A 26,386-nucleotide genomic window follows, 5' to 3' on the forward strand; every position below is an offset into this window, starting at 1 on the left:
TTTGGTATTTATCAAAGAACATATTTTTTTTAAATGTATTTTCTATTTTACCTTTACAATTTGATTTTTTCTACCGTTTTCTTTTTTTCACTATATTTCTCTCTCTTCTCTTTTTTTACGGGCAGAACATATGAATAACATTAATCAATTTTTTAACAACAGTTTAATGCATTTGAAGAAGCAAAAATAAACAATGAATAACATATTTGAACTCCTTGCAATTTTAGAAATCCACTGGAACTAAAATGAGTGTAATCGGAGCTCCCTAGGTCAATCAGTGGGTTTCGGTCAAAACCCACTGATGGACCTAGAGAGCTCCGATTGAACTCATTTCAGTTCTTATGGATTTCTGATGTTGTAAGGAGTTCAAATTTGATGTTCATTATTTATTTCGGCTTTTCATAGATGTTAACATGTAAAATCAAAGAATCGACAAAAACACCCACGTTGGGTCTGATATCATTCCATATCAGACCCACGTTGGGCCTAATGTGAGTCCATTTCAGGCCCAACATGAGGTTATTTAGTTCCAGTAAATTTCTAAAATTGCAAGGAGTTCAAATATATTATTCATTGTTTATTTTTACTTCTTCAAATGCATTAAAATGTTGTTAAAAAATTAACTAATGTTATTCATATATTCTGCCCATAAAAAAGAGGAGAGAGAGAAATAGAGTGAAGAAAAGAAAACGATAGAAAAAGTTAAATTGTCAAAAGGGTAAAATAAAAAATATATTTTAAAAAGTATGTTTTTTAGTAAATATTAAAGTAAAGTACGTTTTTGTTAAATTTAAATCTCTATGTGCACCCTTTGATAAGACATCCATTTACTCATCCTAAAAACAATTCTGTTTATGCCTTGTTTATTTACAGGTGATTGAGAAAGAAAAGATTAAATTGCATATTCTTTATCTGTTTAGACATAAAATAATAAATGAAAGGTTTTTGATATAATTTTATCTATATGAAATTAAATGAAACGAATTTTCTTTTTTTTTTTTTTCACAAGATTGTTCATGGCCGTAAACGACCTCTTCGAGGGTGGCCTCACTCCTCACGGTCCGTGAGCGAACTCGCATTTTGGACGATTTCGCTTACAGCCACAACCTCACAGTCGCAAAAGGACTCGCTAACAGTCATAAGATTGCATAAGACAACCGCTACCACGAACTTATATAATATACCATTCCTTTTTCTTCTTTTTCTCTTCTTTCTTTGTTTTTTTTAGAATTTTTTTCTTTTCTTAGGTCTTAATAAAAGTGATAAGTAATTAGAATTGTGGATTGTTGAGTAAAAAAAACATTATTTTGACCCCGACAGCAAAATTTTAAATCGACCAAATGATCTTATCTACATACCATACTATTAATAAATATAGCTGTGTTCTTCCTCGAAAAAATAAACATAGCTAATGTGCCTAGAAAACATACTTGGGTGACCATCAAATCAAAGTGATCAATAGAAACTATTTGGCAATTGGTTTAAAATCAAAAAATAATAAGAAATATAGAGGGATCCAAACATAAATTTGAGATCTTTGGAGTCATTAAATATTTCTAATAAAAAGTGTTTACCGGTGTTATAAAACTTGAAATGTAGAGAGAGAAAAATATTCTAGAATATAATAGTATCCGTTTAACATAAATTAAAAAAAAAGTAGTATTGTTAAGTATTTTTTTTTTTGACTAAACGTGTTTAATGACGAGTAATCGATAAGAATTACATCGAGTCGGTTGATCCAATTGATAATCATAAGCATTTTTAGTCAAAATATTTGATAATCTTATAAAGCTCCATGTAAGAAAAAATAAACATATACAGACAAACTCACATAACTTTAAAAGTACAATAATACTCGACTAGCGTAAATTTGCAAATTTTAGGATCGTTAAATACGTTTGACCAAAAGTTTTAGTGATCCTATAGAACCTAAGATTTCTAAAGTTAAATTAATGAACATAAAATACTTTTTTCTAAAATAGTATTGTTAAGTATTTTACACTCGAACACTTTGTTCTCGATAAACACTTTTGCAAGAAAAAATTAATGAACATAATTAAAATACTCCAAATCTAGAAAAATGAATATGGACAAACTTAAAAGAACCCTATGAATACAACAACACTCATTTGACATAAATCCAAAGCATCTAAGGCCAACCAATTAACTAGACAATCAATTGGTACACATGAAACACTTTTGACAAAAAATATTTCACGGTCAAATTCAAAATCTAAAAACCAATAAATGCTTTGCGCGTGATATTAAGTGTCCAAAATCAATATAGAAGGTATTGAAAAGGAGGTGTGGTTGAAAATTTAATATTGGAGTGCTCACTCCAATATAGAAGCAATAGAGTATTAGATAAATCATAGAGAATATTTTATTCTATGGTCAAATATCTAACGAAGTATTTAGAGTTTAGGGTTTAAATATTTAACATCTATTGAGAATTGATTTGAGAAAACATCTCTATTGAAATTTTAATATTGAAGATATTAATTATTTTTAATATGATTACGCGGGAATAATAACGTGTACTTTTACTTATGGGAGAGATTTAATCTTGTCAATACAAATCCTCAAATCCTTCAATTCTATATTATTCTATTAATTCTTGACCAGGTCCTTCAATTCGATATTCGATTTGGGTGCAAATATATATTCATATGAACGAGAGGTATAGAAATGATGATGCTGATGACGATGATTTAGAACGTCCATTTGTTTGATATAACAAATTATTAAAATATTTTTAAAGAATCAAATATTTTTCTCATTTAATTGTAATGCAATAGTCAAATCAATTGAGATATGCTTTGCTTGCAGCTCCATGGGTGTCGAGCCAGATAAAATATTTTAAAAAGTAATAAAAAAAATAAAATTCAAAACTCAAATAAAATAAATATTCTAAGATAAACTTTGTGAATGCGCTATAATTTATATGACAAACGAATAAAAAAAGTCACTTACCTTCAAAATTATAGAACAAAATAAAGAAAAGTCTGATAGATTTCTTATCAGATGTCCTCACACTAGATAAGAACCAAAGAACTCAATGAGCCCCCGACAATAGTGCAAGTTCTCTAAATTAATCAAATAAATATGTAAAGGTTAAATCTCAGTTGGAGATTTTTTTCTCATACAAATATTAGTCATTTGGATGGGCTTCTATGAACACTTTCTAATTTATAGAAGTGACCGGTTGAAAACTTCCATAAGACTAGATCATGCATCTTGAATGATTAAACAATTTAAAGAGTTGAATATTTACATTAATTACTAAAAAAAAGAACTCAATGTACCCTTGAATAATGGTACAATAATACGAGGCTCAGTGGATTACTTAAATATTCATGATTTGAATCTCAATTATGACGTATTATAGGATATTTTTCTCTAGTAGAATTAGTCCCGGTCCTTCAACTCAGGAGTCTTGGGCGAAATAATAAAATGAGATCCCAAATAAATTTCTAATAATATATAATTTATCTACAATGACTTCTTCTAGCATTTCTATTTGCAAAATCTTCTATAATATTATCAGTTTCAAAATTTCCAAGATGTCTTTATCAATACATAAAATTATCAATTCATTTAATATTTAGTCGATGCTACCGTAACAGGCATAGTCAACAAAATTCTATAAGCAATTGCAACATTTGGATAACAATCTACAGTTTGAACAAATTTGAGAATATCAATTGCAGACATTATCATATTTGATAAAGTCATTTGTAATATTTTTAATTCGGTAAATAAATCATCTAACTCAACATCTGCTGAGTTGTCATGACTTAGAGTAAATTTTAAATTGACACAATATTTTCTCAATTCATCATCGTCCAAAGTTCTTAATATTTTTGAATCAAATGAAAAACTTTTAAAGAAGCAATTGTCATGTCCACAACAACAATAAAATAATCAATTCTAAAGGACTCTTCTAGTGATAGTGAAACTTCATCATCTTCTCTTTCATTAAATTATCTTGTCCTAAAAATACGGCGCTTTGTTATAAATATTGGTTCTATATTCATATCTAATGCAAGACTCTTAGCAATAGTCAAACTTATAACAAAACCATCATTCCTATACTTTTCAAAAATGAGATTACACCTTCTAACTATTTCATGGCAGAGTCAATGCACATAGATTTTGATTATAATTTCTTACTCACCATATTTATAGCAAATAAGATATCATACCAAATGATCATACCAAGTAAAATTTTAAAATTTTCCATTGAATTAGCTAAATTTTCAGCTTCACTTATTGATTTTCCATCATCACAAATACTATTTAATTCAAGTAAAGCTACTCTCACTTCCACAATTTGAAATCTAATAGCTTGAACACTTTTAGTACGACTTTCCCAACAAGTATTCAACAAAGATTTGACGATTAATCCCTTCACATTATTAAGTAAAATTTTCCATCTCTTAGGAGAACTTGAAAATAATGTATATATGTGTTGCACTATTCCAAAAAAGAAACAACTTTAACATAAGAATGTGTCATATCACTAAGAGTTAGATTAAGACTATGATAAGCACATAGCATATACAACGCTTTTGGATTTATTTCAAGTAACCTCTTTTGAACTTCTTGGTGTTTTCCTTTCATATTGGAACTAATATCATAACCTTGGCGTCTAATATTTTTAATACTAAGATCAAGTGATTTTAACACATTTTGTAATTCTTGAAAAAGTTGTATCATATATACTTTTAGAAACTCTAAAAAGTACTCCTCTATTTTCACTTTATTACCTGACATTTTAACACATTGTACTATAAAAATCATTTGTTCTTGATGACTTATATCTGGGGTACAATCAAGAATTATTGAAAAATATTTGTCTTCTTTAATTTTATTAATGATAACACTTTTAACATTATTAGCTAAAATAGAAATCAACTCATTCTGAATTTTATGACCCAGGTAATGATAATGAATTTCATTACTTTGAATATGTCTAATATGATCTTGCATCACATAATCAAATTCAACAATCATTTCAATCAACCCTAAAAAAATTTTCATTATTGTCTTGATAAAGTTTTTCATTAGATCCTCGAAAAGTCAAACAACGTTTATAAAGACATTTTACAGTTACTAATATTCTTGTTATAACTTATCTCCAACACTCTTTTTCTTTGAAAATTTCTCGTTGTAGGTCTTTATCAATTGTTAGATTTTTATCTAATCTCATTTTTAATTTATTCCAAGTGTTCATATTAGTTATATGTTCAATAGTATTTTCATGTTCTTTAAGTCGTTCACTGAGATGTTTTCAATCTCTAAATTCATCCTTTGCTAATGAACTTCTATTGTTTTCAGATTTAAACAACTTACAACAAAAGCAATAAAGTTTATCCACATATTTACTATAAATCAACCACTTTCGGTCTCTTATTTCTCCATTACTTAAATATCTAGAATAATGAGCATAAGAAAAATGCCTAGAAGTGTCATCCAAAGGATATACAATATTTATTTCTCTTATAGGCCATTTTTCAATTAAAATATCATGTGCATTATTATCAAGATTATCTCAATTTCTAGGATTATATATATCAAGTGAAGAAATAAATTGTTCATCAATGTCAATATTCTCATTATCTATCCTATTTAAAACAATTTCATGCTCACTCAAATTTTCCCTTTCTCATTAACATCGTGAATCTCATTACACTCATCTACATCATTCATAGTCATAGTTGAATTTTGTGCATTTTCATGAAAAATTTTAATAAAGAATTTATTAATAACACGTCTTTGTAATTCAGTCAATTATTCTAGTGTTTTTCTTTTTTTTTCTTTTTTCACATCCAGAAAGATGTTTTTAGGCAACATATTATAATGTACAAAACCACAACAATTATAAAAAAATAGATAATTCAAATTATTTCACTAGTAAAGGAATAATAGGACCTGGAATATATGATAGTTTTCAATATTAATGGAAATGTCCTAGGTCGTTAAGTTAAGCACCTCATCAGACAACACTTGTTAAAAAAAAATTAAATCATTATCAAATTAAAACTAATTAGTAAAATTATGGTACTTAAAGAAACAACAATACTAATTATAACAACACAAATTCAAGCGCATAAGTTCAAGCAAAAGTAGTGAATAGTGACTCATCGAAACAAGGTTAGATTATCTGATCCTTGTAAAGTCTAACTCATGCTTATATTATATACAATAAAATCATGGCTAATATAACAAGCTATAAGCCTATATCCAAACAAATACAATTGGTCGAAGCACAATGGATACTTCCTAAATTCTTTTTTTTTTTTTCCCTTTTTTCTTTTGTGCAATATCCATGATGAACAAATCAATTTGTATGGCTGAAATTATCTTGTAAATCTAAACTTATTATTATTGAATCTACATAGAAACTACAAGTCTACAATAGCAGCTATCGCAGAAGGAAGTGGACAGGAGATGAATTTGAGGTGCTCACTCGGTTTTAAATTAGAGTCATCAACAAGAGATTAATAATTGGTCATAGGCCAAGGAGAAATAGCACACACCCCCTATAGAAATTTTTAATTTGATTAACAAGTACTAATTTATTAAGAAATAGCAATTCTTCGAGTAAAGAAAAACAACACGTTAGCTTAGCTAGTAAGAAACCACTGAGGCTCACACTGTCACACACCAGTCATCAGACACCACTGAACGAACAAAATTCTCTTCCAAAAAATCAAATCTAACAAAAATTTGAGAATAATTTTTCACAACGACAATAGACAACCAAAGCTCACAATTGACAACGAAAATTTAATTCAATGAATCAATGGGGTGTATTTAAAGTTATATCTTGGTTCTTGGAAATTCCACAGAATACAAATAATGATAAAAAAAAATCTTGAGAAGGGACAGAGATGCGGAAGAAGAAGAAGAAGAGATGCCACAGAAATAGCCGTTGAAGACTTAGATAAGCCGTGAACGAAAGAAGAAGAAAAGATGCAACAGGGACAGAGAATTCCAAATAGAAAAGGAGGAGAAGACATATCACATATCTTTGAGTCCTTCTCTTCTCGTAGGCGCAGGTGCAGGCGGCGCCGCTACGGGCGCCGCAGTGAGTTTTTCATCACGCAAGTGAAGGCGGCAGAAGCAAAAACTTTTGCCCTAAATCTTTTTCGTTCCTGCACTATTAAACATAATACTTAAAAAAAAAAAAATTGAGATCCCTCCAAAATCCAGGCCCAGAGCCATCACCATCGCCTAGGATTGCCCTCCTCCAGGGTTGGGCTGGGTAGAATGAAACAGGTAGAATGTTAGCTGCTTGAGTAAGAAACCACTTCTGTGTTTCTGAATTTGCTTTGTGTGTTTCTGAATTTGCTTTGTGGACAATATGTGGAATCAGACCGCCCACTTTTCTAAGTGAAACATAGTGGCTCAGTGAAACATAACAGGTAACAAGAAGAAGCACCGTAAATAAAGAAGCTTCGACCATTTATATAGATGAATAAAAAATAATACCTCAAAGAACGAAATAACTAGTCCCAAAGGAAAATATATGATATTTACCTAGGGATCACCTGAACCATTATCTGTATTTCGAAGTCCATCACCAACAGGAGCAAAAAACCTCATGATCCTAGATAAAATTTCCGTAATTACAAAATCAAAATACAAAGTGTTCTTTGCGTCCGTCGCCAACAAACTCTTGCCAGAAATCAGATGCGATGCAGAATAAGAAAACATAAATTATGCTTTGAAAACAAAAAATCTAGATTTTGAAAAGCAGCGATACTTGAATCAGAAAATCAGTCAGCTACCAAAAGAAATGGTTTGATTAAACAAAACATTGTATGAATGAATCGCATGACTCTGAAAACATGTTTACAGGTTTGAAGTTTTTTCAAGCAAACTGGGCAAATATTAAAATAGCAGAAATAGCTTCAGTTCCTCATCAAGTTCACTAATAACAGCCAAACAAGGAAGTAAAAGATATCCGTGGAGAGACAATGTCTGATTCCTCTTCCGAGATGGTCTCGCCTTGTGATGACGATGACCTTTTCCACAAAGGCCGCAATACTTATTGCCAGCAGAAGTGAGATCATGGAGCTCCCCCTATGTTGATTGATCCTAGGGTCATTCCGAATTGCACTGTGAACAGCATTGACAAGGATAACTTCATAGTACTTGTAAGTTGAATCCTGTTAAATGCAAAACATGTCATGGAGATCTATAAAAGGATAAGCACACGAACGATTTGAAGATGCAACAAAAGGGCCGAGTCGAATAACCTCAGCCCAACGAATTCCCTTCCAGCTCCTCTTTTTGGGAATCTAAGTTGGGAAATAAGCTGATTTGGGCTTGTCATGGACGTTACCCTTGGCTGTGGCCTCTTTCTCCCACCACATCTAACTCAGACACAATAAATGACATATCCCTGCATATAACAAGACATTATGATATAATCACATGCAGCATGCATGGATTGCACTTGAGCAACAATGTTTTCACACAAGTAGATTATAGCTATAATATATTTCTCTATAATTGTTGCCAACACAGAACATGAAGCCTTGAGAGGTATTTCATCATCTAAATTAGCATGGGGATACACTTCACAAAGATGATCAGACTCAGGCCATCCTCAAGAGACAAAATCTCTCATATATCTTTCAAGTCAATGGACATTCTGTAAAATCATTAAAATTTTATGATACACTTGAAAATGAAATAGGCCAAAAAACACTCAAATTAAGATTTATTTATGGGGAACCATGAGAGGAATCGTCGTAACTATGACTTGAAAATGAATAGGACAAAAAACACTGGATCGAATCGATCTATAAAAATGGGCCATAACAACAACGGAGAGGTGAGAAGTATCGATGAAACGAGCAAAGAGAGTGAATATCTCACCAATTGTTCCTAGGAAGCACTAGCCCGCCTACGTTAGGGTTTCGGCATCCACGGCGGAGGCGGGGCATCAGAGTTTGGTAGGAGAGGTTCGCAGCCGCAACTCACAAACTACAATAACCAGGTTGTAAGCGAGGAAGAAGGTCCCAAGAAGGAAATAAGAACCGTCAGACCAAGAATATTATGTGATCTGAACTTAGAAAATTTGTGTGATATTGATGATGGACGGTGAGGATCGGTTGGAGGAAGACCTAAAAAGTCATCAGGTCCAGCGGTAGCAGTTGTCAAGCCACAATCTGTCGAACCGTCGGTATCCACCAAGCACTGGTCCGCCAACCGTTATACGAAAAAATCGTTCCTCCATATAATTCCTGGATCCACCACGGGAAAGGAGGACGGCTTCCTCTTCTTGTGTCAGGCTAAGGTTGGGACAAGCTTTTATCTGTAATTCCTTGAGCGAAGTGGAGTTTTCAAATCTCTTGAGAGGCATCCGCATGAGTTCATAGCATCCTTCTACATAAATGACTTCAATATTTGACAGATTCTGCGACAGCAACCCTTCTTCTAAGCTTGTCAAATTGTTGCATTCACTGATTTTTAAGTTTGAGAGAGATGATGTAGTTTGATTGCAGCCGCTTCCATTTGTTCCAGTTTCCCGTAAGCTTGGCAGCTCTGTTAACCCAACTTCTGTTAGTGTTAAATCTGTAAGAGAAGGAGGGAGAGGAGGTAACCTCTCGAGCTTAGGGCATCCATGGATAGTAAGTACTTGTAAGCTTGGAAATAGCTCGCTGCCGTCAATCCAACACCACCCTTCACATGACGGCATGTTGAGGATCGAGAGACTTCTCAAGCTAAGAAAACACTGGGATATAGCTTCAGTGCTAAAGAACCCATGGCCTATCTGTTTCACTGCTGATATATTTTCAATGCTAAGAACCTTAAGACATGGAAGTCGTCCGAGATTACTAGGAAGCTCCTTGAGTGCCTCCAGGTCATGCAATACTAGCTTCTCTACCCTGGGAAGTAGTACTTTTTCTGTAACATCGTAGAAAGCAAAATCGGTATGTTTTAACATACGCATCCTTATGATGTCTAGAGACTTTAGACATGGAAGTGAACCAAGATCAGGGAGCTCCTCTAAAACTGGCAAGTGCCTCAGCTCTAGCTCTTCTAGCATAGGGAACTGATCATTTTCTGTGGCAACTGATGCAAGACCAATGTGTTTCAATAACCTCATTCGCATCATGCGAAGAACCTTGAGACGTGGAAAATGTCCTAGATTAGAGATCTCTTCCAATGCATACATGCCTCTCAACTCCAACTCTTCTAGCATAGGAAACAAGGAATTTTCTATGGCACCGGATGCTGCAAAATCAATGTGTTTCAATAATCTCATTTCTATCATACGAAGAACCCTGAGACGCGGAAAATGTCCTAGATTGGAGAACCCTTCCAACGCGTGCATGTCCTTCAAATGGAACTCTTTTAGCATAGGAAACAAGGAATTTTCTATGGCACCGGATGCTACAAAATCAATGTGTTTCAATAACCTCATTCCTATCATGTGAAGAACCCTGAGACGTGGAAAATGTCCTACACAGGAGAACTCTTCCAACGCAGGCATGTCTCTCAACTCCAACTCTTCTAGCATAGGAAACAAGGAATTTTCTATGGCACCGGATGCTGCAAAAACAATGTGTTTCAATAACCTCATTCCTATCATGCGAAGAACCCTGAGACGTGGAAAATATCCTAGAGTGGAGAACTCTTCCAACGCAGGCATGTAAATCAACTCCAAGCATTCTAGCATAGAAAACAAGGAATTTTCTATGGCACTGGATGCTGCAAAATCAATGTGTTTCAATGACTCTATTTCTGTCATTCGAACAACCTTGAGGCACGGAAATCGTCCAAGATTGGGCAATTCTTCTGATGCAATCATGTTCCTCAGCTGTAGCTCTTCTAACATAGGAAATAATTTGCTCTCCCTAGAACCACATACCTCAAAACATGATTTCGAGAACCACATGCTGCTTTCTATATGGAAGACCTTGAGGTGCGGCAGCAATGCAGTGCAGAAAATATCTCTCCAACTCTCACAGTTACTCAACTCGAGTCTTTCCAAGTTGGATAATTCCTCCTTTTTTATCCAGCTGGGTGATCTGGCACCACAATACCTCCTGATCTTTAATTGTTTTAGCGACTCATGTGGTTGGAGTCCTTCAAGTACCTCCTCCATGGCAACTAACTTGTTCTCCAACTTGGGATCAAATCCCCATTCCAACTCTAGAGCATCAAGGTACTCTTTGTTCTTCATTTGAGCCTTTTCAGCCTCTTCTTTACTTCCAACATTCTCCAGATTAGTAATTTGGAGTTTTCCGTGAAGCTGCTTCAAGCCACTTAGCTCTGTGATCTTGAATCCAACTTCCTTTCGCACTAGGAATTCAGACAACTCTTGAAGAGAGGTTAGCCTCCCTATCATTTTTATATTTTCAACTTCTGTATTTTCAACATCAAGATGCCTCAAGTTAATCAGCTGAGTTATTTCTTCTGGAAGAGAGTTTGGGAAGTTGCCTTTTGCTATCAGTGTTTGCAAATTGTAGAGTTCACACAGTGATTCAGGCAAATTTTCTATTCCATTGTAAGAAATGTCCAGGTACCGGAGATGTACCAATTCACCAACCCTCGTAGGCAGCATCCGCAGGGAACAATGAGACAAAACCAATACACGAATGCTTCGTAATTTTTCAATAAAGTCAAGGGGTGGTGACTTTAGATGTTGGCAGAATACAGTATGCAATTTCTTGAATCGGTACCTCAATTCTTTTGTCTCTACGAACTCTGTTTCAACTGCTAGATGACGGAGGGTGGTTGATATCTTATTGGACTTGCCATTATCCATCCTACTTGTTTCGTCAACAGAAACCGAGTGTGTTAGATCATGTATGAGGTCATGCATCACGTAATAATGCCTCCAAAATGTTGTTTCTGGTTGAAACAAAGACATGTTGACCAACTCATGAAAGTACTTACTTGCTACATCTTCCATCCTCTGATTTCCTTGAGCTACAACGAAACCTTCGGCCATCCACATTCTTGTTAACTCAATTTCAGAAAACTCGTGATTCTTTTGAAAGAGAGAACAGAAGGCAAAACACCGCTTGAGAGGTGCACTAAGATAATGATAGCTCAGTTGTAGGACTGGAATAATATCATTTTTATTCTGTTGCAATTCCCATACCTCGCTCTTCATTATACTTCTCCAGTAGTGTGGGTTCATGTTGGATCCTAACAAGTTTCCCACTGTTTTTGCTGCTAGTGGCAAGCCCTTCAACTTCGAAGCTATACTTCTCCCGATTTCCACAAGTTCTGGGTGCTCCTCAGGTTTGGAAGGACCAAATGCACATTGCTTGAACAGCTCCCAAAAAGATATTCCATCTAAATCGCCAAGAACAATCGCCTCCACTGTACCAATTTTGTCAGCAATGCTCTTGCTCCGAGTTGTCACTATGACCTTGCTTCCTGCAGCAGCATACATGAATGGCGCACACAACTTTCTCCACTCCTCCTTGTCTTCATTCCATACATCGTCGAGGACTAACAAAATCATCTTAGATGCAATTTCCCTTTTTAGAATGTTTTGGAGAACATCTAACTTCATTTGTGAATCATGTTCAGTCTCGGTTACAGACTCGATCATCTCCTTGGTGAGTCTTTGCACATTAAAATTCTCGGACACACAAATCCAAATCTTGACGGCGAAATGGTTCTGAATCTCTTCATCTTTGTAAACAAGCTGAGCCAGAGTAGTCTTCCCAACACCTCCTATTCCGACAAGAGGTATGACTGAGAAGCTATTGCCGTTGTCACTTGCTGATGCTGACAAGTCTGTCGATCTTCGTAATAGCCCTATTATTCTCTTTTGCTCTTCCTCTCTGCCAAACACTTTGCTGATCAAGAAAGAGCTTGTTTCTCGTGTGGCCGACGCCAAATCAGATTGATATTGCCCATCAGATGCATCCACTTGTAATGATTGGCACATTTTCTCCATATCAGCATAAATATCATCCAACTTTTTCTGAATCTTGTTCAGTCTTTTGACAGAATTACTGAACAATTTAGTTTTGGTCTTGCTAAAAGCTCTAGAAAATTGGTTAAGAACCTTGTGACTTGCGTCTTCTTTAATCTTTTGCTTCATGCCATGGAACGTGAGGTCATCGAGGAAGTCTTCGGCGTCGTAAGCGGCATCTTGGAGTTGCTTCATCATCTCGACTAACCTTGCCTCCCTGCTCCATCTCATCCCTGCTTTGTCGACGATCGTGTCGATGTTAAGTAGAGATCTATGTAGCTTCTGCAAATCATTATCCCGAAGCCCGTACAGCTTTCCTCTCAGCGACGATGTCCACACACTGTCGACAAGCATCTTGATGACAGGTTGCGTTAGCCATCCTCCGACTGCTAGTGCTGCTGCACCCTCCATTGGATATATTTTTGAGAAGGAGAAGAACAGACCCTTTATTTCACGAAGCCGATCCCTAATTCACAAGATGAGCAACAACACGAGATCTTTGCTATTCCTGTTGACTGCCCAAGACAAAATGGCGCCACCCCAATAATAGAGCCTTTTTTATTCCTTACGACTTTTCCTTGATTAAGAAATAGAGGCATTGACTTATTCATATAGTCTAGATGGCAATATACGCGTCTTAAAAACAATTCTTTGTGCCGTGTCTATTTAGAGGTGGTTAAGATAGAAAAGATTAAATTGCCTGTTCTTTATCGGTTTAAGACATAAAATAATAAATGAAAGGTTTTTTATATATATTTATCTAAATGTAATAAAATTAAATGATTTTTTTTTCACAAGATTGCTCAGGGCCGTAAATGACCTCTTCGTGTCTCATCACTCACTCATGGTCGTGAGCGAAATCGAAATCGTCTGCGCGAACTCGCAGTTGTGTACGATTTCACTTGCGGCCTTCCTCACTACTTCCCCACTAGACCGGATCTTTTTATTTCTATCTAAATTATAATTTAGTAGGGAGGATAAACTTAAAAAAGAAATATAATTAATTATAGTTGAATCATGACTATGATCCGACCATAATTATAGTATAATTCATCTCCTGATCCATAATAATAAGTAGACCAAAGGATCCTCCCTCCTTACTTTCATCCTTGAGATTATATAAGCAACTATTACCACGAACTTATATAATCTACCTTTTTTTTTCTATTTCTTTTCTGTTTAGATATTTTTGGTATTTAGCATATTTTTAGTATTTAAAATATTTTTGATAATTTTTATTTTTTATAGGTTTTTTATATTTTGAATACGTTTAGAAAATAAAGATTATAAAATTTTAATAATATTTCCCTTCTTTAAGATTTTCTTTCTTTATTTATAGGATAGTAATTATAATCTACATATATATTTCTTTTCATTTTTTATAAATCATATATTGCTTTTCCATTTTTTTATCCCAGAGAATATATATAAATATATGTATAGCTAATTGAGAAACCTATCCTCATTATTAAATAATATTTTCCTTTTTGAGAAAACTTTGACGACCATATTATCTCTTCTTATCTTCTCCTTAAACTCCTCTTGATAATTACTATTCTATCCGACATTATTAAAATGCTTTTCAATTTATTCTAATGATTCATTCAAAAACTTCTGAAACTGAATTGATATCTCAAAATTAATAAACACAGATGGAATAACTGATGCCTACTAATAAAAATAAATAAATTAAGTTGTGGACCTATCAAAAAAAAAAATAAACATATTTGAGTGACCATCGAATCATAATGATTAATAGAAAATATTTAATCACAGTAAGAGAGCTGTCTAGCTAAAATATTTGACAATCGATTTAAAATCAAAAAATAATAAGAAATATAGAATAATCTAAACATCTTGGGAGTCATTAAATATTTCTAATAAAAACAGTTTGACGATGTTATAGAACTTGCAAAATTAGAGAGAAAAATATGGACAAACTCAAGAAACCAAGAATATAATAATATCCATTTAACATAAACCTTAAACATTTAGTATTGTTAAGTTTTTTTTTTTTTTTTTTTTTTGACTAAAAGTGTTTAATGATGACTAATCGATTAGAATCATATCTAGTACATTGATCAATCACTTGATAATCATAAATATCTTTAGTCAAAAGTGTTTGATAATCTTATAAAGGTCAATGTAAGAAATAAACACATATAGACAAGCTCACAGAACTTTAGAAGTACAATAATACTCCATAAATTTGCAAATTTTAGGATCGTCAATATGTTTGACTAAAAGTTTTCGATGATCCTATAAAACCTTAGGGGACGTTTGATTAAATGATGAGAATGACTATGGATATGAATTTGATAGTAGGATGAATGGGAATAAGAATGGAAATGAAACCCATCAAGTTATATGGGTTTGGTTGATTCTCATAAATCTAGTAATCATTCCCAAATTCACAATCCAAACACTATCTTTTACTATTATTTCATTCTCTCGTTCCCAAACCCATCAACCAAACACCTCCTAAGATTTCTACACTTATCAAGCATTTTTTATCAATGGCGCATCAAATCGATTGACTAGTTGGCTGATAACCAATAACTATCTGAGCCAAAAATATTTGATGCATATGGCTCAAACTCAAAGAAGTAAACAAATACCTAATATTAACAGACTTAGGAAAACCACGGAATACATCAATTTAGCATGAATCCAAAATCTCCAAGTAGTTAAGCAGTTTGGCAAAAGGTATTTGGTGGACCTATAGGGCATAAAATTCGAGGAAAAGATAACTGGACAACCTCACAGAAACTCCAAGTGTGCAAGAGTGTCAATTTGGGAACACTCCTAAGATTTTTGTTACACTCAAACACTTTTTGCTCAATAAACACTTTTGATAAGAAAAAATTAATGAACATAAAACACTCAAATTCTAGAAAAATGAATATGGACAAACTTAAAAGAACCCTATGAATACAACAACACTCATTTGACACAAATCCAAAGGATCCAAGACCAACCAATAGTACACATAAAAAACTTTTGACAAAAAAATATTTGACGGTCAAATTCAAAATCTAAAAACCATAACATAAAATTCCTAAAGTGCAATTGTATTCATTTTACATGAATCTGAAGTCTATTGTTGGACTCCCTCGCTGAGAAGGATCAAATATTAATTTGTATGTGGCCATAAGTGGGATAAAGATACAGTCAAAAATATAGTTTCTAGTAGATACAGCAAGCGGCATCTTTCCTCAGTGAACATCAAGTTCCTTGTTAAAACAGATGGAATTAAACAACATAGTAAAGGATTATTAAGAGGAATTAGCAGTTTCTGGGTAAGTTATAAATGGTCGGCCAATGTAAAGGTTTTCAGTCATGAAGGTGATTCATTCTTAGCAGGTTTATTGAAGTTCCCTTGACGATTCTTAGGCCTATGCCGAGCAAATAAGATCACCTCAAAGCACAGGTGACATTAAAGAAGTTGGTAAAAATGAGATAAAATCTAAAATGCATTCCTATTTTTTTGCTGATGGATAGAGTTCCGCTGGTTTTGAGAATCACAACCAGAAAGTAAAATGGATCGACTGAAAGTCTCATGATAATCATGCACTGGAAGAATGCGCAGCAGTTAAATAACAAGTTATAGCATCAATACTCCTAACAAAGAAGAATGTAAACTAAATAGGCAGCCACATGCAAAGATAACAACAGAATCAGTGTGTACAGGAACTCACCCCAAACAATTGGGCTGTTATCTCTTCGAATTTGAATGGCAAGCAGAAGCATTCCCCTCCGTAGCATCCTTTTCATGCAGCTTAAGCTGATTATTGTCAAAATAGCATGCCCAATTTCCTCTGATCTCTGATTGACTCATTCTCAAATCTTCTTTTTCCAATATAAACTGAGTGCATGTTCAGTGTGCACCAACACGCCTGCTATAATTTGCATGTCATGGCCTTCCTGCTTCAACTGCATGTCATCATCTCGCAGACTGATTGGCATCCTCATCATCACTCTCCAAGTCCTCGGATTCAACTGTTGATAGTTCTTCTTCTTCCATCACGTCCTCCTCATCTTCTTCATCATCTTCTTCATTATCTTCCTCCCCTTCTTCATCTTCTCCTGCAATGTCAGTCAGAGCAGAATCATCGGCAGCAGCCCTTCTAGGCTTCTTACCCTTCTCCACGACAGTCTCCTTCCCCTTGTGCATGAGGTGACTATATTGATACCTTAACCCCATCAATGGGTGCTTCTCCACCAAAAGATCCCTCCTATAAGCCTCACGAAGCACAACGGTGTGCGTTCCTAGCTTATTTGAAACATAAAAGATGCCCGGGTGGTGCGTGATTACCTTTGTAAGACCCGGCGGGAGCCCAATATGTTCCCCGAGCAAGATCAGATTTTCCTTTACCGTCTTCTTTGGCACAAGAAGGTTTAGGACCTCGTGGAGCACTGCCACTGTCCACTTCTCCGCAAGGTCGCTCTTTGGCTTGAGATGGGACGCATCCTCGTAGGGTGAGATGTACGGAAGCTTCTGCCACTCGTCCAACCAGTTCCTCACCTTCTTCTGCAGGTCGAAACCCCGGGAGAAGTGAAGGGGGAAAGGGAGCGACATGCCCTTCTTATAGCCCCCAAATTTCATGGCGTACCTCTCCATGGCGGACACCGCAAGGTCTTTGCGATACAAAACGAGCTCGAGGTCCAGCGCGCCGGGCACTCCACTGGTGGAAGGGACAATCTGAAAGTAGTCGGGGTAGCCCGGGAGTAGGGAGCGGGCATAGTCGCGCGGGAGGCCGAGGTCCCATCGGAGGCGGTCAATCAGGGTCAGGGGTAGACGACGGCGTCGAGCGATCATGAGGAGGCGAAGGAGGCGGTCGGCAGAATCGGGGCGTGCAGCCTCGAGGGCCCGCTGCTCGTCCTCGTGGAGGCGGACTAGCTCGTCTGTCGGGCGGATGACAGGGTGTGGGGGGACGCCGGAGGAGGGCTGAGGGAACTCTTCGATGAGGGCAGAAGGAAAGAGGCGAATGAAGCGGATGGGGCGGAAGGGGAGGTGCAGTTGGGCGGCATGGGCGCTGATAGACGTGAGAGTGAGACTAGGACCGGAGGAGGAAGGGGAGGAGGAGGATGAGGAAGGGAGGAGGAGGAAGTCCTTGAGTGCATGAAAGGGTTGCAGGTACTTCTCCTTCTCTACGGCGTGGTCGAGGCCGCGGTCACGGACCCACGTAACCCTAGCATCCACGAAGGTGCGGTGCGACTGGGCAAGGGGAAGCCGCCCGAGGAACCGGCGGAGAGGCCGTAGCAGCATGGTCGCGGCGGCGAAATTGGCGGACCTATTGGTTTGGTGCGGGCATATGAAGCCAGCGACGGCGTCGGCGGCGGCAACTGACGATATCGGTCCGGTTTAATCGAGGGTTTTGACAAGGTAAAGGAGAATAGTGGGCCTCCTCTATACAGCGAAGTATCTAAAGCCCAATCCACTAAAATCATGAATTTTAATTCCTCGTTAGAAAAAATTGTATGTTTGCTCTAAAACTTAACAAATATTACATTTTGTAAAGTATCGTTCAACGTCAATTCTAGTGTTCTTGTAGATATTAAGATTAGCCTCTGTTTTTTATTCTTCATAATACGTCGAAAACTTTGTCTAAATGAAATTTATCATGTTCAAAAAACAAAATTAAAAATAAAAACGATAATATAATGTTTTTTGGCCAATTGCTTTGGATTTTGAAAGGTAAGAGTAAGATTGTTTCTGCACTACAGCATCATATTCTTCTGTGTCAACTTGTCATTTCCACGGACAACACTGGGTTGGTCGTGCATTGTCGTCTATTTCATTTTAATTATATTAAAATACTTTTTATCAACCCAATCAAAAATATTCAAATTTCATTAAAATTATTTTAAATTAGTTAAAATCATTTTAAAATAATTATAACTAAATCATAAATTTTAAAATCTAAAATTTTAAATCCTAAACCTAAATATTATTATATCAAAATATTATTTATCAACTTAATCAAAATTATTTAAATTCTATTAAAATTATTTTTAAATAAGTTAAAATCATTTTAAAAATAACTATAACAACAACTATAATAGATAGACGCTTCTAAATAGCTAGGGATGATAATTTTCCCCGTGAGTTTAGGGTCCCATGGGAAAAACTCAAAATGGGGATGGAGATCCCTAATTTTTTGAGGATAGGACGGGTTCGGGACGTATCGGAATACTATTCTCATCCCTGAACCCACCCCGAATATTATTATTATTAATATTAATAAATAATAATATGATTTTTTTAAAAAAATTAATAATAGTGTTAATATTAATATTAAAATATTTAAAAATATTAATAATAATAATAATATTAATATTGATATTAATATTAATATTATCATTAATAATAATTATTAAATAATAATAATATAAATTAAATTGGGGAATGAGGCGGGGATGGAGATTTGATCCCCGTGGGTTCGGGTTCGGAGAATCTCCGAATCCGAAAAAATGAGAATGGGGCGGGGATGGGAATGGTAAACCCGCCCCCGCCCCACCCCACCCCATTATCATCCCTATAAATAACTATTGTAATATTACAATTGTAATAAAAAATAATTATATTTTTCTTTTTACAGTCCATCTCCGTATTAAACAAAATGAGTATTAAAATATAATAATAATAATAATAATAATATATTAAATGTTACGTACTGAAATAGGTAGTTAATCGTAGCTGTATAGTGAAAATAAAAGTATGCTTGAAATAAAATATTTAATGAGAGGTTTTTTTTATCAAAAAAAATCTTTTAACAATTTAAATAATTTATGACTTATATTTGATTTTTTTTTTTCATTCGGTCACTTCTGATCCTGCACATTATTACGACAAATCTGCAGTTAGTGTCCTTGAAGTGACAAACTTTAAATGTATAACTAAACTACTGTGGAGAAACATGCCACCTTATACCTACAGTAATTGAAGGACCACAAGTGACCGAAGGCAAAAAATATATATATATATATAAATATAAATATAAATATAAATTAAAAAAAAATTGTCTCTCTATTTAAATATAAATATAAATGTATTAATCAAATTAATATATACATCCTAAAGTAGCAATGGTCAGTCACCGTTATATATCTTTTATATAATCCCCTACTATACATTATTTAAATATTATATAAACATTAAAATATACTATAAATAATATTCTATACACTTATATTTTAAATTAGATTAATCTTTTAATTTACTGAACGCTGTATGAGCATGAGCTGACTCAAAAAATTAAGAGCATGTAGATTATAAATTTTAAATATATATATATATATATATATATATATATATATATGATTTATAATTTAAAAATATATTATTTTTTAAAATTATAAATTTAAATATTTATTTTAAAAATGAAGTGATAAAAAGTTCAGGAACAAATTAAATTTTAGGAAATAAAATATAGATACAAAATATGATTATTATTGTTGAGTCCATTAAAAATTTAAAGTAATAAAAGAAATAAAAAAAATGATTAGTAAAAATATTTATAACCAATATTTTGTCGCGAGGTCCAGTTGGCTGCGGGCCCAATTGAAAATGCATGTGCTGGACCTGAGCCGGGATAGATCTAGCGTTGGGTTACACTTAATGGCGGTAGGTGCAGGCTGCTACAGTGTCAGCCATCAGTTTGGTTCTTTTGGATTACTATACCAGGCCAAACTCTGCAGTATTCCACCTCCTTATCGGACCCCAAACTAAATCACCCGGCGACATACCCACAGCGAATCTGACTAGAGAATCTCCCATGAGCTCTTCAAAAAGGATGTGTTCTGTCTAATTAGGACTTGAAATTTATAAATCTAAATTATTTATTTAAAAATAAAAATGTGTTCATTCCTTTAACTTCCAATGATAAGGAAGCAACTCTTGTGTGGGTTTACATCCGTGGTCACTGCCTCCTTGTGGATTGTCTCGTCCGTGGCCACTGTATCTATTCGTAGATTCTCTCTCTCAGCCAATCCCGTCCGAAGCCACTGTATCAGTTTGTCGATTCTGCTAATCCAAGGTCCCTCCACTAACATTTGCAAATCTATGTAGACAGATCTTTTGACTTGCCTAGTGAGATTTCTCTTCCTTTACCTTCTGTGGCATCGGCCATCGGCCATTAGAGGAAGAAGAATGTATGCGCTCCTTGTCATTGGTCTTTCCATAAATATGAATTCCTAATTTTGCCTCGTCAAGCTTCCCACAAGTCCACCCCTATCCTATCCAAAAAGAGATGGAGGCTTTAAATTCTGAGATGGATTCTCCGCCGCCGCCGCCGGAACCGGTCTTGGATCTTTCCCTCGAGGTGGAGGGCGCCGCCGGGCCCTCGGATACCAAGGACGTGAAGCTCTTCCCCTGCCTCTTCTGCAAGAAGAAGTTCCTCAAGTCGCAGGCCCTCGGCGGCCATCAGAACGCCCACAAGAAAGAGAGGAGCATCGGCTGGAACTCCTACCTCTACCTCGCACCCGCCACGACCGCGGCCGCCGCCATTCCACCTCCGTACCTCAGCGCTCCGCCGCTCGCCCACGCGTGCAGGAATCTGCCTCCCGGCAGTGATTACAACTTCGGAAGCCAGACGGAGTTCTTGAGCTCCCGCAGAGCCCCTCGGTTCTCCAACGACCACGCACTGCTCTCCGCAGTGAGCAATAGCCGAGCAATGTGCGCCGCCGGAGATCCAGCTGCCAGCGGCGACGAGACCATCGATCTCCTAAATTGGAAAAGGGGCTCCCATCTCCAGCAAGAACCACCTGCGGCCAACTCCTACGACACCGGAGACCGGACCGAGCTCGACCTATCCTTAAGGCTCTAGGAACTCTATGCGATCCGTCACTTGTTGCTTAGCTTTCGTTCACCGGCTGTTAGGTCCCCGGCCCCTCTTGCAGGCCAACTAACGCAACAGTATAACGGCGTGGAGAAGTTGAATTAGACCAGAGAGGAAGAGCAGCCGAGCACGAGACGTGGGTTCTATTGCATTTTTATTTTATTTTTGTCGTCGAGGCGTCTGCAAATTATAATCATGTAAATGCTCTGCTGTTCTATTTCATGCTCTGTTACGACCTCTGTCTCTTGTTTTTGCGTGCCGAAGCAACTCGGTTTTGGTCCGTCCATCGAATGCCGTGGCTCCATGCTTCTTTCCCTTTCCTGATGGAGAAGGGGACGGTGGGGCTTCATTGTGATGCACTAACTACCAGTACCAGCTAATGGGCGAGATGAGAATGAGATGATGCTCCCTGCACAAACTCAACTTGTTGTCCTCTGTGAATGATGTTAAAACGAGTTGTTAAGCAGTAAGACTACTGTTTGTGGTTGTCCCAGCGCCACCGTTGTGGTTGCTCTTGTAGGTCACACAATTCACAGGGAGAGCGACAGGGAGAAGGCAGCCACAGCAACGGAACAAAACAAGGTGGTGGAGATTATTCTTGGACAAGGAAAGCAACGTGGATCATGTCATGCCAGTGGTGTAGAGTTGCCCTTGTGGTTGCTCTTCTTTCTTTGTCAACCTTTCTGCTCCTTCAATCACTAGCTTTCACTGTGGACTTTTTCCTTCTTTATTCGCCACACCGTGGATGATCGGAGGAGGAACTCGCCTCCAAACATTAAAGAAGTGAAGCACTGTATGACATATAAAGCATCTGATCAAATAAATTAGGTAATGGTTTTGGATCTGTTTGCCATGTTGCTCTATAAATAGAATACATCAAGGTTGAAATTCTGTAAGGGAACAGATAGGATCGTAGAGAAAGCATTTTTAGTTTTCACTGCATAATTTATAATTATTATAATTATTCTATAAACTATTCCTTACAGTTTAATAATCATCAAGATTCATATTTCCCCAGGTAGTTTGTTTGGATACTGTGCTATGTTTATAAATTAATTGAAAACTAGTAAACTATACGAGAATCTTTTCAGTGGTGTTTATTAAAATCTTGACATTTGGCAGGGACATATTTTCTCTAGGTGTTTATTTAATAGCTATTCAATGAAGAATACATATCGATAATAGTATGAAACAAGGATCCATAAATAGCTATTCAGTTTTGTTTATTAAAATTTTGACACATGCAGGGACATATTTTCCCTAGGTATAGTTATTCAATGACATGTACATATGGATAATAGTATGAAACAAGGAACCCGGAGTATGGTATCTTAGTAGGATATTTAGATTGGCATCTAGATATTGTTGGTTTGATTCTTAGTTATAATGTATTTGTAGAATTTTTTTTTCAAATGGGATGTATAATTAAAGGATGTTGAGCGTCTGAACTAGACGCCACGCGTGCTTCTCAATTTACTCTGATGACGATAGAAAAATTTTATGGGGTTAAACCAGTCACCTTAAAAATAGACTAATTGAAATTATAAATTTTTTATTTTATTATTTTTTTTAAGGAAGCATAAATTGTGTTTGAGTTTTTTTTTCAATTTTTTTTTATCCCTACAAGGGTAGCCGATCGAGTTGGTAGTCACTCGGGACTTGCCATAAGAAAAGCATAAATTGTGCCCAGGGCCACAACACAGTAAGTACATGGGCTCAGGGGAACCCACAGAAGTAAGGTCCCCGTCATCCTTACAATTTTTATTATTTTTAAAAATTCTATCAAATAATTGTTATATGGTTGATGATATATTTATTTCTCCTCATTGAATATATTTTTAATAAACATATTTCACATGCATAGTTACTTTATGATTGATTATATTATTCAACTAACTATTATTTTCAACGTTTCAAAAATATTATAATATTTTATAATTAAGTATTACAAAATCATTTTTGATTATATATATATATATATATATATGATGCATGATAATTATTAATAATAATTTAATTTCCTTTGTAATAGATCTTTATTATGTCTAATCTTTTAAAATTAGAGTTTATGGTTCTTGACGTTTCTGGAAAAAAATTATATATCGTGGATTTTAGATACAGACAGCTCCGGTCCTTCTACAGAGGAGGCCTGGGATGGAAAGAAAAATGTCCAAAATAAATTTGGGCTCCAACTACTCAAGGTCTCAATTACATACCTAAAAAGCTAAAAATAAAAAACAATACCAAAAAATTCTGAAATATGAATTTGGGTATAACTATTCAAGGCCCTAATTACATGCCTATAATACATAATACTAAAAAAAAAAAAATTGAACCGTCTCAAATTATGGGCCCAGGGCCATCGCCCAGTGTCGCCCTCCTCCAGGGCCGACCCTGGATACAGAGATTCATTTGAATGCTATGGGTCTTGGAGACACTATAAAATATGGACATAAAATAGTGCAAAAGTAATAATATTTATTGTCGACTTCATAAAGGATTGAAAATTGAATATTTGACAATCAAAGATCCACTTGAGCTATGGAATAATTTGAAGTAAAGGTATAGTCATTATAAAATCGTGATTCATCCAAATGCTTGTTCTAAATGGATTCATTTACGTTTATAAGATTTTTAAATTGTATGTAAATATAACTCAGTTATATTTACAATTAGCTCAAAATTAAAATTAGGTGGTGAAAAAATTACTAATAAATATATTGTTGGGGATCGGATGGTCGGATAGAAGGGGGTTGGATAGACGGTGCCCCCAAATCAATGCTTTCCTACGTATTCGTTAGCTTGCGTAACGGGAATACAAACTAATACAAACACAAATATGAAAACTAAAGATAAGAAAAGAAATGCAAACCATAACACGATAATTTGCGTGGTTCGGAGATAAAACTCCTACTCCACGGTTGTCCGTAAGATGGACGATCCCTATCCATCGGTACATTAGTCTCTGAAACCCTGGCTAGCACAATCATCCTTGTCGGTGGAGAAACCTAGCCACAACTCGACCAAGAACACATGGATTGACACTAGTCGACTGGTCCTTTGTGAAATTTGACCGTTACAGCTCCAACGGCTTGATACCAGTCCATTGGTGCTAGGGCCAGTCGACTGCTCCACTTCGGTTGAGAGAACAGAAGCATTCTATTTTCTCCAGCTCGACTGCCAGTCGACTGGTATATACACCAGTCGACTGGTACAAATCTAAACCTACGGTTCCCCTTTCCGAATATATTTCTCTCAGCAATCGGACCCTCACGATAATCCTGACTCTTCTTTGTAGCCTTGACCTCTTGCCTTCAAGCCTACTTCCTTTGGCTCTCGTCCCTTGGATGCATCCAAGCCCACGGCTCTTCCCAATATCATCCTTCGAGTATGCCTCGAAGTCGCTTCCCCCGACCCTTATCCTTGCTGCCTTGTCCGCGATCTCTCGGATGCTCCATCCTTCACCAGACCCAAAGCCATCATGCTGAGTCATATATGTATCCTGCAATCCTGCATAATTCAAATACATATATCAAATACAAGGGTGAATGTAACTTAAATCATTTACACAAACATCAAAACACATTGTCACATGGACTATTGGGATTGCTCCAACAGATATGTCGGAAAAAAATATATTCTATCTTTCATGCATCTAACATGCTACTGCAAAAGTAATATAGAGAGAAAGGTTTCAATAAATATTCTGAGTTGACTACATATCATCTTGTGGCTGAGCAAAATAACAAACTTTTGATGAAAAGTCATGAGACTCGTCCAACTGGTACTAGTCCATTCTTGAAGTGAATGAGATAACTGTTAAAATGATAAACGACAGCACAAACAAAAATTTCACCATGGTAGTGGTCATGGTCGTTGTTGTGGGCGTGATTATGGTCGTAGACATGGAAATGATTGATTTCAAGAAAATCATGATGCTTATAATAAAAAAAACACAACTCACCACAAGTGGATTAACAATAATGTCGACCAAAAGTGGACAAATGACAATGATAAAAGGGTCCAAAGTAGAAAAGATAATGACGAAAAGAAATAAGAAAAATCATGTTATAAATGTGCCATGAAAGGATTTTGGTCACATACTTGTACGCCAAAATAATTTACTGATCTCTACCAAGCCTCTTTAAAGGGCAAAGCAAAAGCTATAAAGACAAATGTTATCTTTCAAGACAATAACACAATTGTTTGTCCTTCTATGACAACACATTTAGATATTTCTAATTTCTTTGCAGAACTCTAATGGAGACACAAACAATTTGATTCGAAATGAAGATATTTATGGAAATGTCTAAATTGATCAAATATTTTAAAATAAATTAGTTCATTTTCTATTATGTTTATGTTAGGACCCGTGCGACCGGCAAAAGATGGTGAATTGCCCTTCAAAAGAAAAATAGAACATTTCTCGATCTTTTTAAATAATAAGATACTTGTATAAAAAGCGTTCAGAAGGGTTCCGGCCGCCCGGACGGTGAGGCGCCCCGGAGGCACCCAGGTGATCCGGGCTCTAGGACCATCCGAGCGCCCGGACCATCCAAGCGCCTGGATTTGATCTAGGCATCCGGAC

General features: G+C 35.8%; 3 protein-coding genes across 4 annotated transcripts; 1 reads left to right on the top strand and 2 right to left on the bottom strand.

Annotated features, from left to right (window-relative positions):
* Positions 1-7,808: 7,808 nt before the first annotated feature.
* LOC122032255 (disease resistance protein RGA2-like) lies at positions 7,809-13,548 on the bottom strand. 2 transcript variants are annotated; one of them, XM_042591529.1, is made up of 3 exons: positions 8,893-13,548; positions 8,268-8,413; positions 7,809-8,177 (listed from the first exon to the last, which is right to left on the bottom strand). In XM_042591529.1, the coding sequence occupies exon 1, from the start codon at positions 13,367-13,369 to the stop codon at positions 9,152-9,154; it is 4,218 nt and encodes a 1,405-aa protein (XP_042447463.1). In that variant the 5' UTR covers positions 13,370-13,548; the 3' UTR covers positions 7,809-8,177; positions 8,268-8,413; positions 8,893-9,151. The 2 variants fall into 2 exon arrangements, with proteins under 2 accessions (XP_042447463.1, XP_042447464.1); XM_042591530.1 differs by having other exon boundaries at positions 8,268-8,665.
* Positions 13,549-16,493: 2,945 nt separating this feature from the next.
* On the bottom strand, positions 16,494-18,335 carry LOC122032256 (protein WHAT'S THIS FACTOR 9, mitochondrial-like). The gene has a single exon (XM_042591531.1). The coding sequence runs from the start codon at positions 18,225-18,227 to the stop codon at positions 16,902-16,904; it is 1,326 nt and encodes a 441-aa protein (XP_042447465.1). The 5' UTR covers positions 18,228-18,335; the 3' UTR covers positions 16,494-16,901.
* Positions 18,336-20,871: 2,536 nt separating this feature from the next.
* LOC122032965 (zinc finger protein 6-like) lies at positions 20,872-22,035 on the top strand. The gene has a single exon (XM_042592285.1). It carries the CDS (start codon positions 21,211-21,213, stop codon positions 21,784-21,786), a length of 576 nt encoding a protein of 191 aa, XP_042448219.1. The 5' UTR covers positions 20,872-21,210; the 3' UTR covers positions 21,787-22,035.
* Positions 22,036-26,386: the final 4,351 nt, after the last annotated feature.

The sequence above is a fragment of the Zingiber officinale genome, chromosome 11A (assembly GCF_018446385.1).
Source record: "Zingiber officinale cultivar Zhangliang chromosome 11A, Zo_v1.1, whole genome shotgun sequence".
Taxonomy (NCBI): domain Eukaryota; kingdom Viridiplantae; phylum Streptophyta; class Magnoliopsida; order Zingiberales; family Zingiberaceae; genus Zingiber; species Zingiber officinale.

Bases quoted from the DNA above. Each gene is read 5' to 3' on its own strand.
- LOC122032255 (XM_042591529.1), bottom strand. From the start codon at position 13,369: ATGGAGGGTGCAGCAGCACTAGCAGTCGGAGGATGGCTAACGCAACCT.
- LOC122032256 (XM_042591531.1), bottom strand. From the start codon at position 18,227: ATGCTGCTACGGCCTCTCCGCCGGTTCCTCGGGCGGCTTCCCCTTGCC.
- LOC122032965 (XM_042592285.1), top strand. From the start codon at position 21,211: ATGGAGGCTTTAAATTCTGAGATGGATTCTCCGCCGCCGCCGCCGGAA.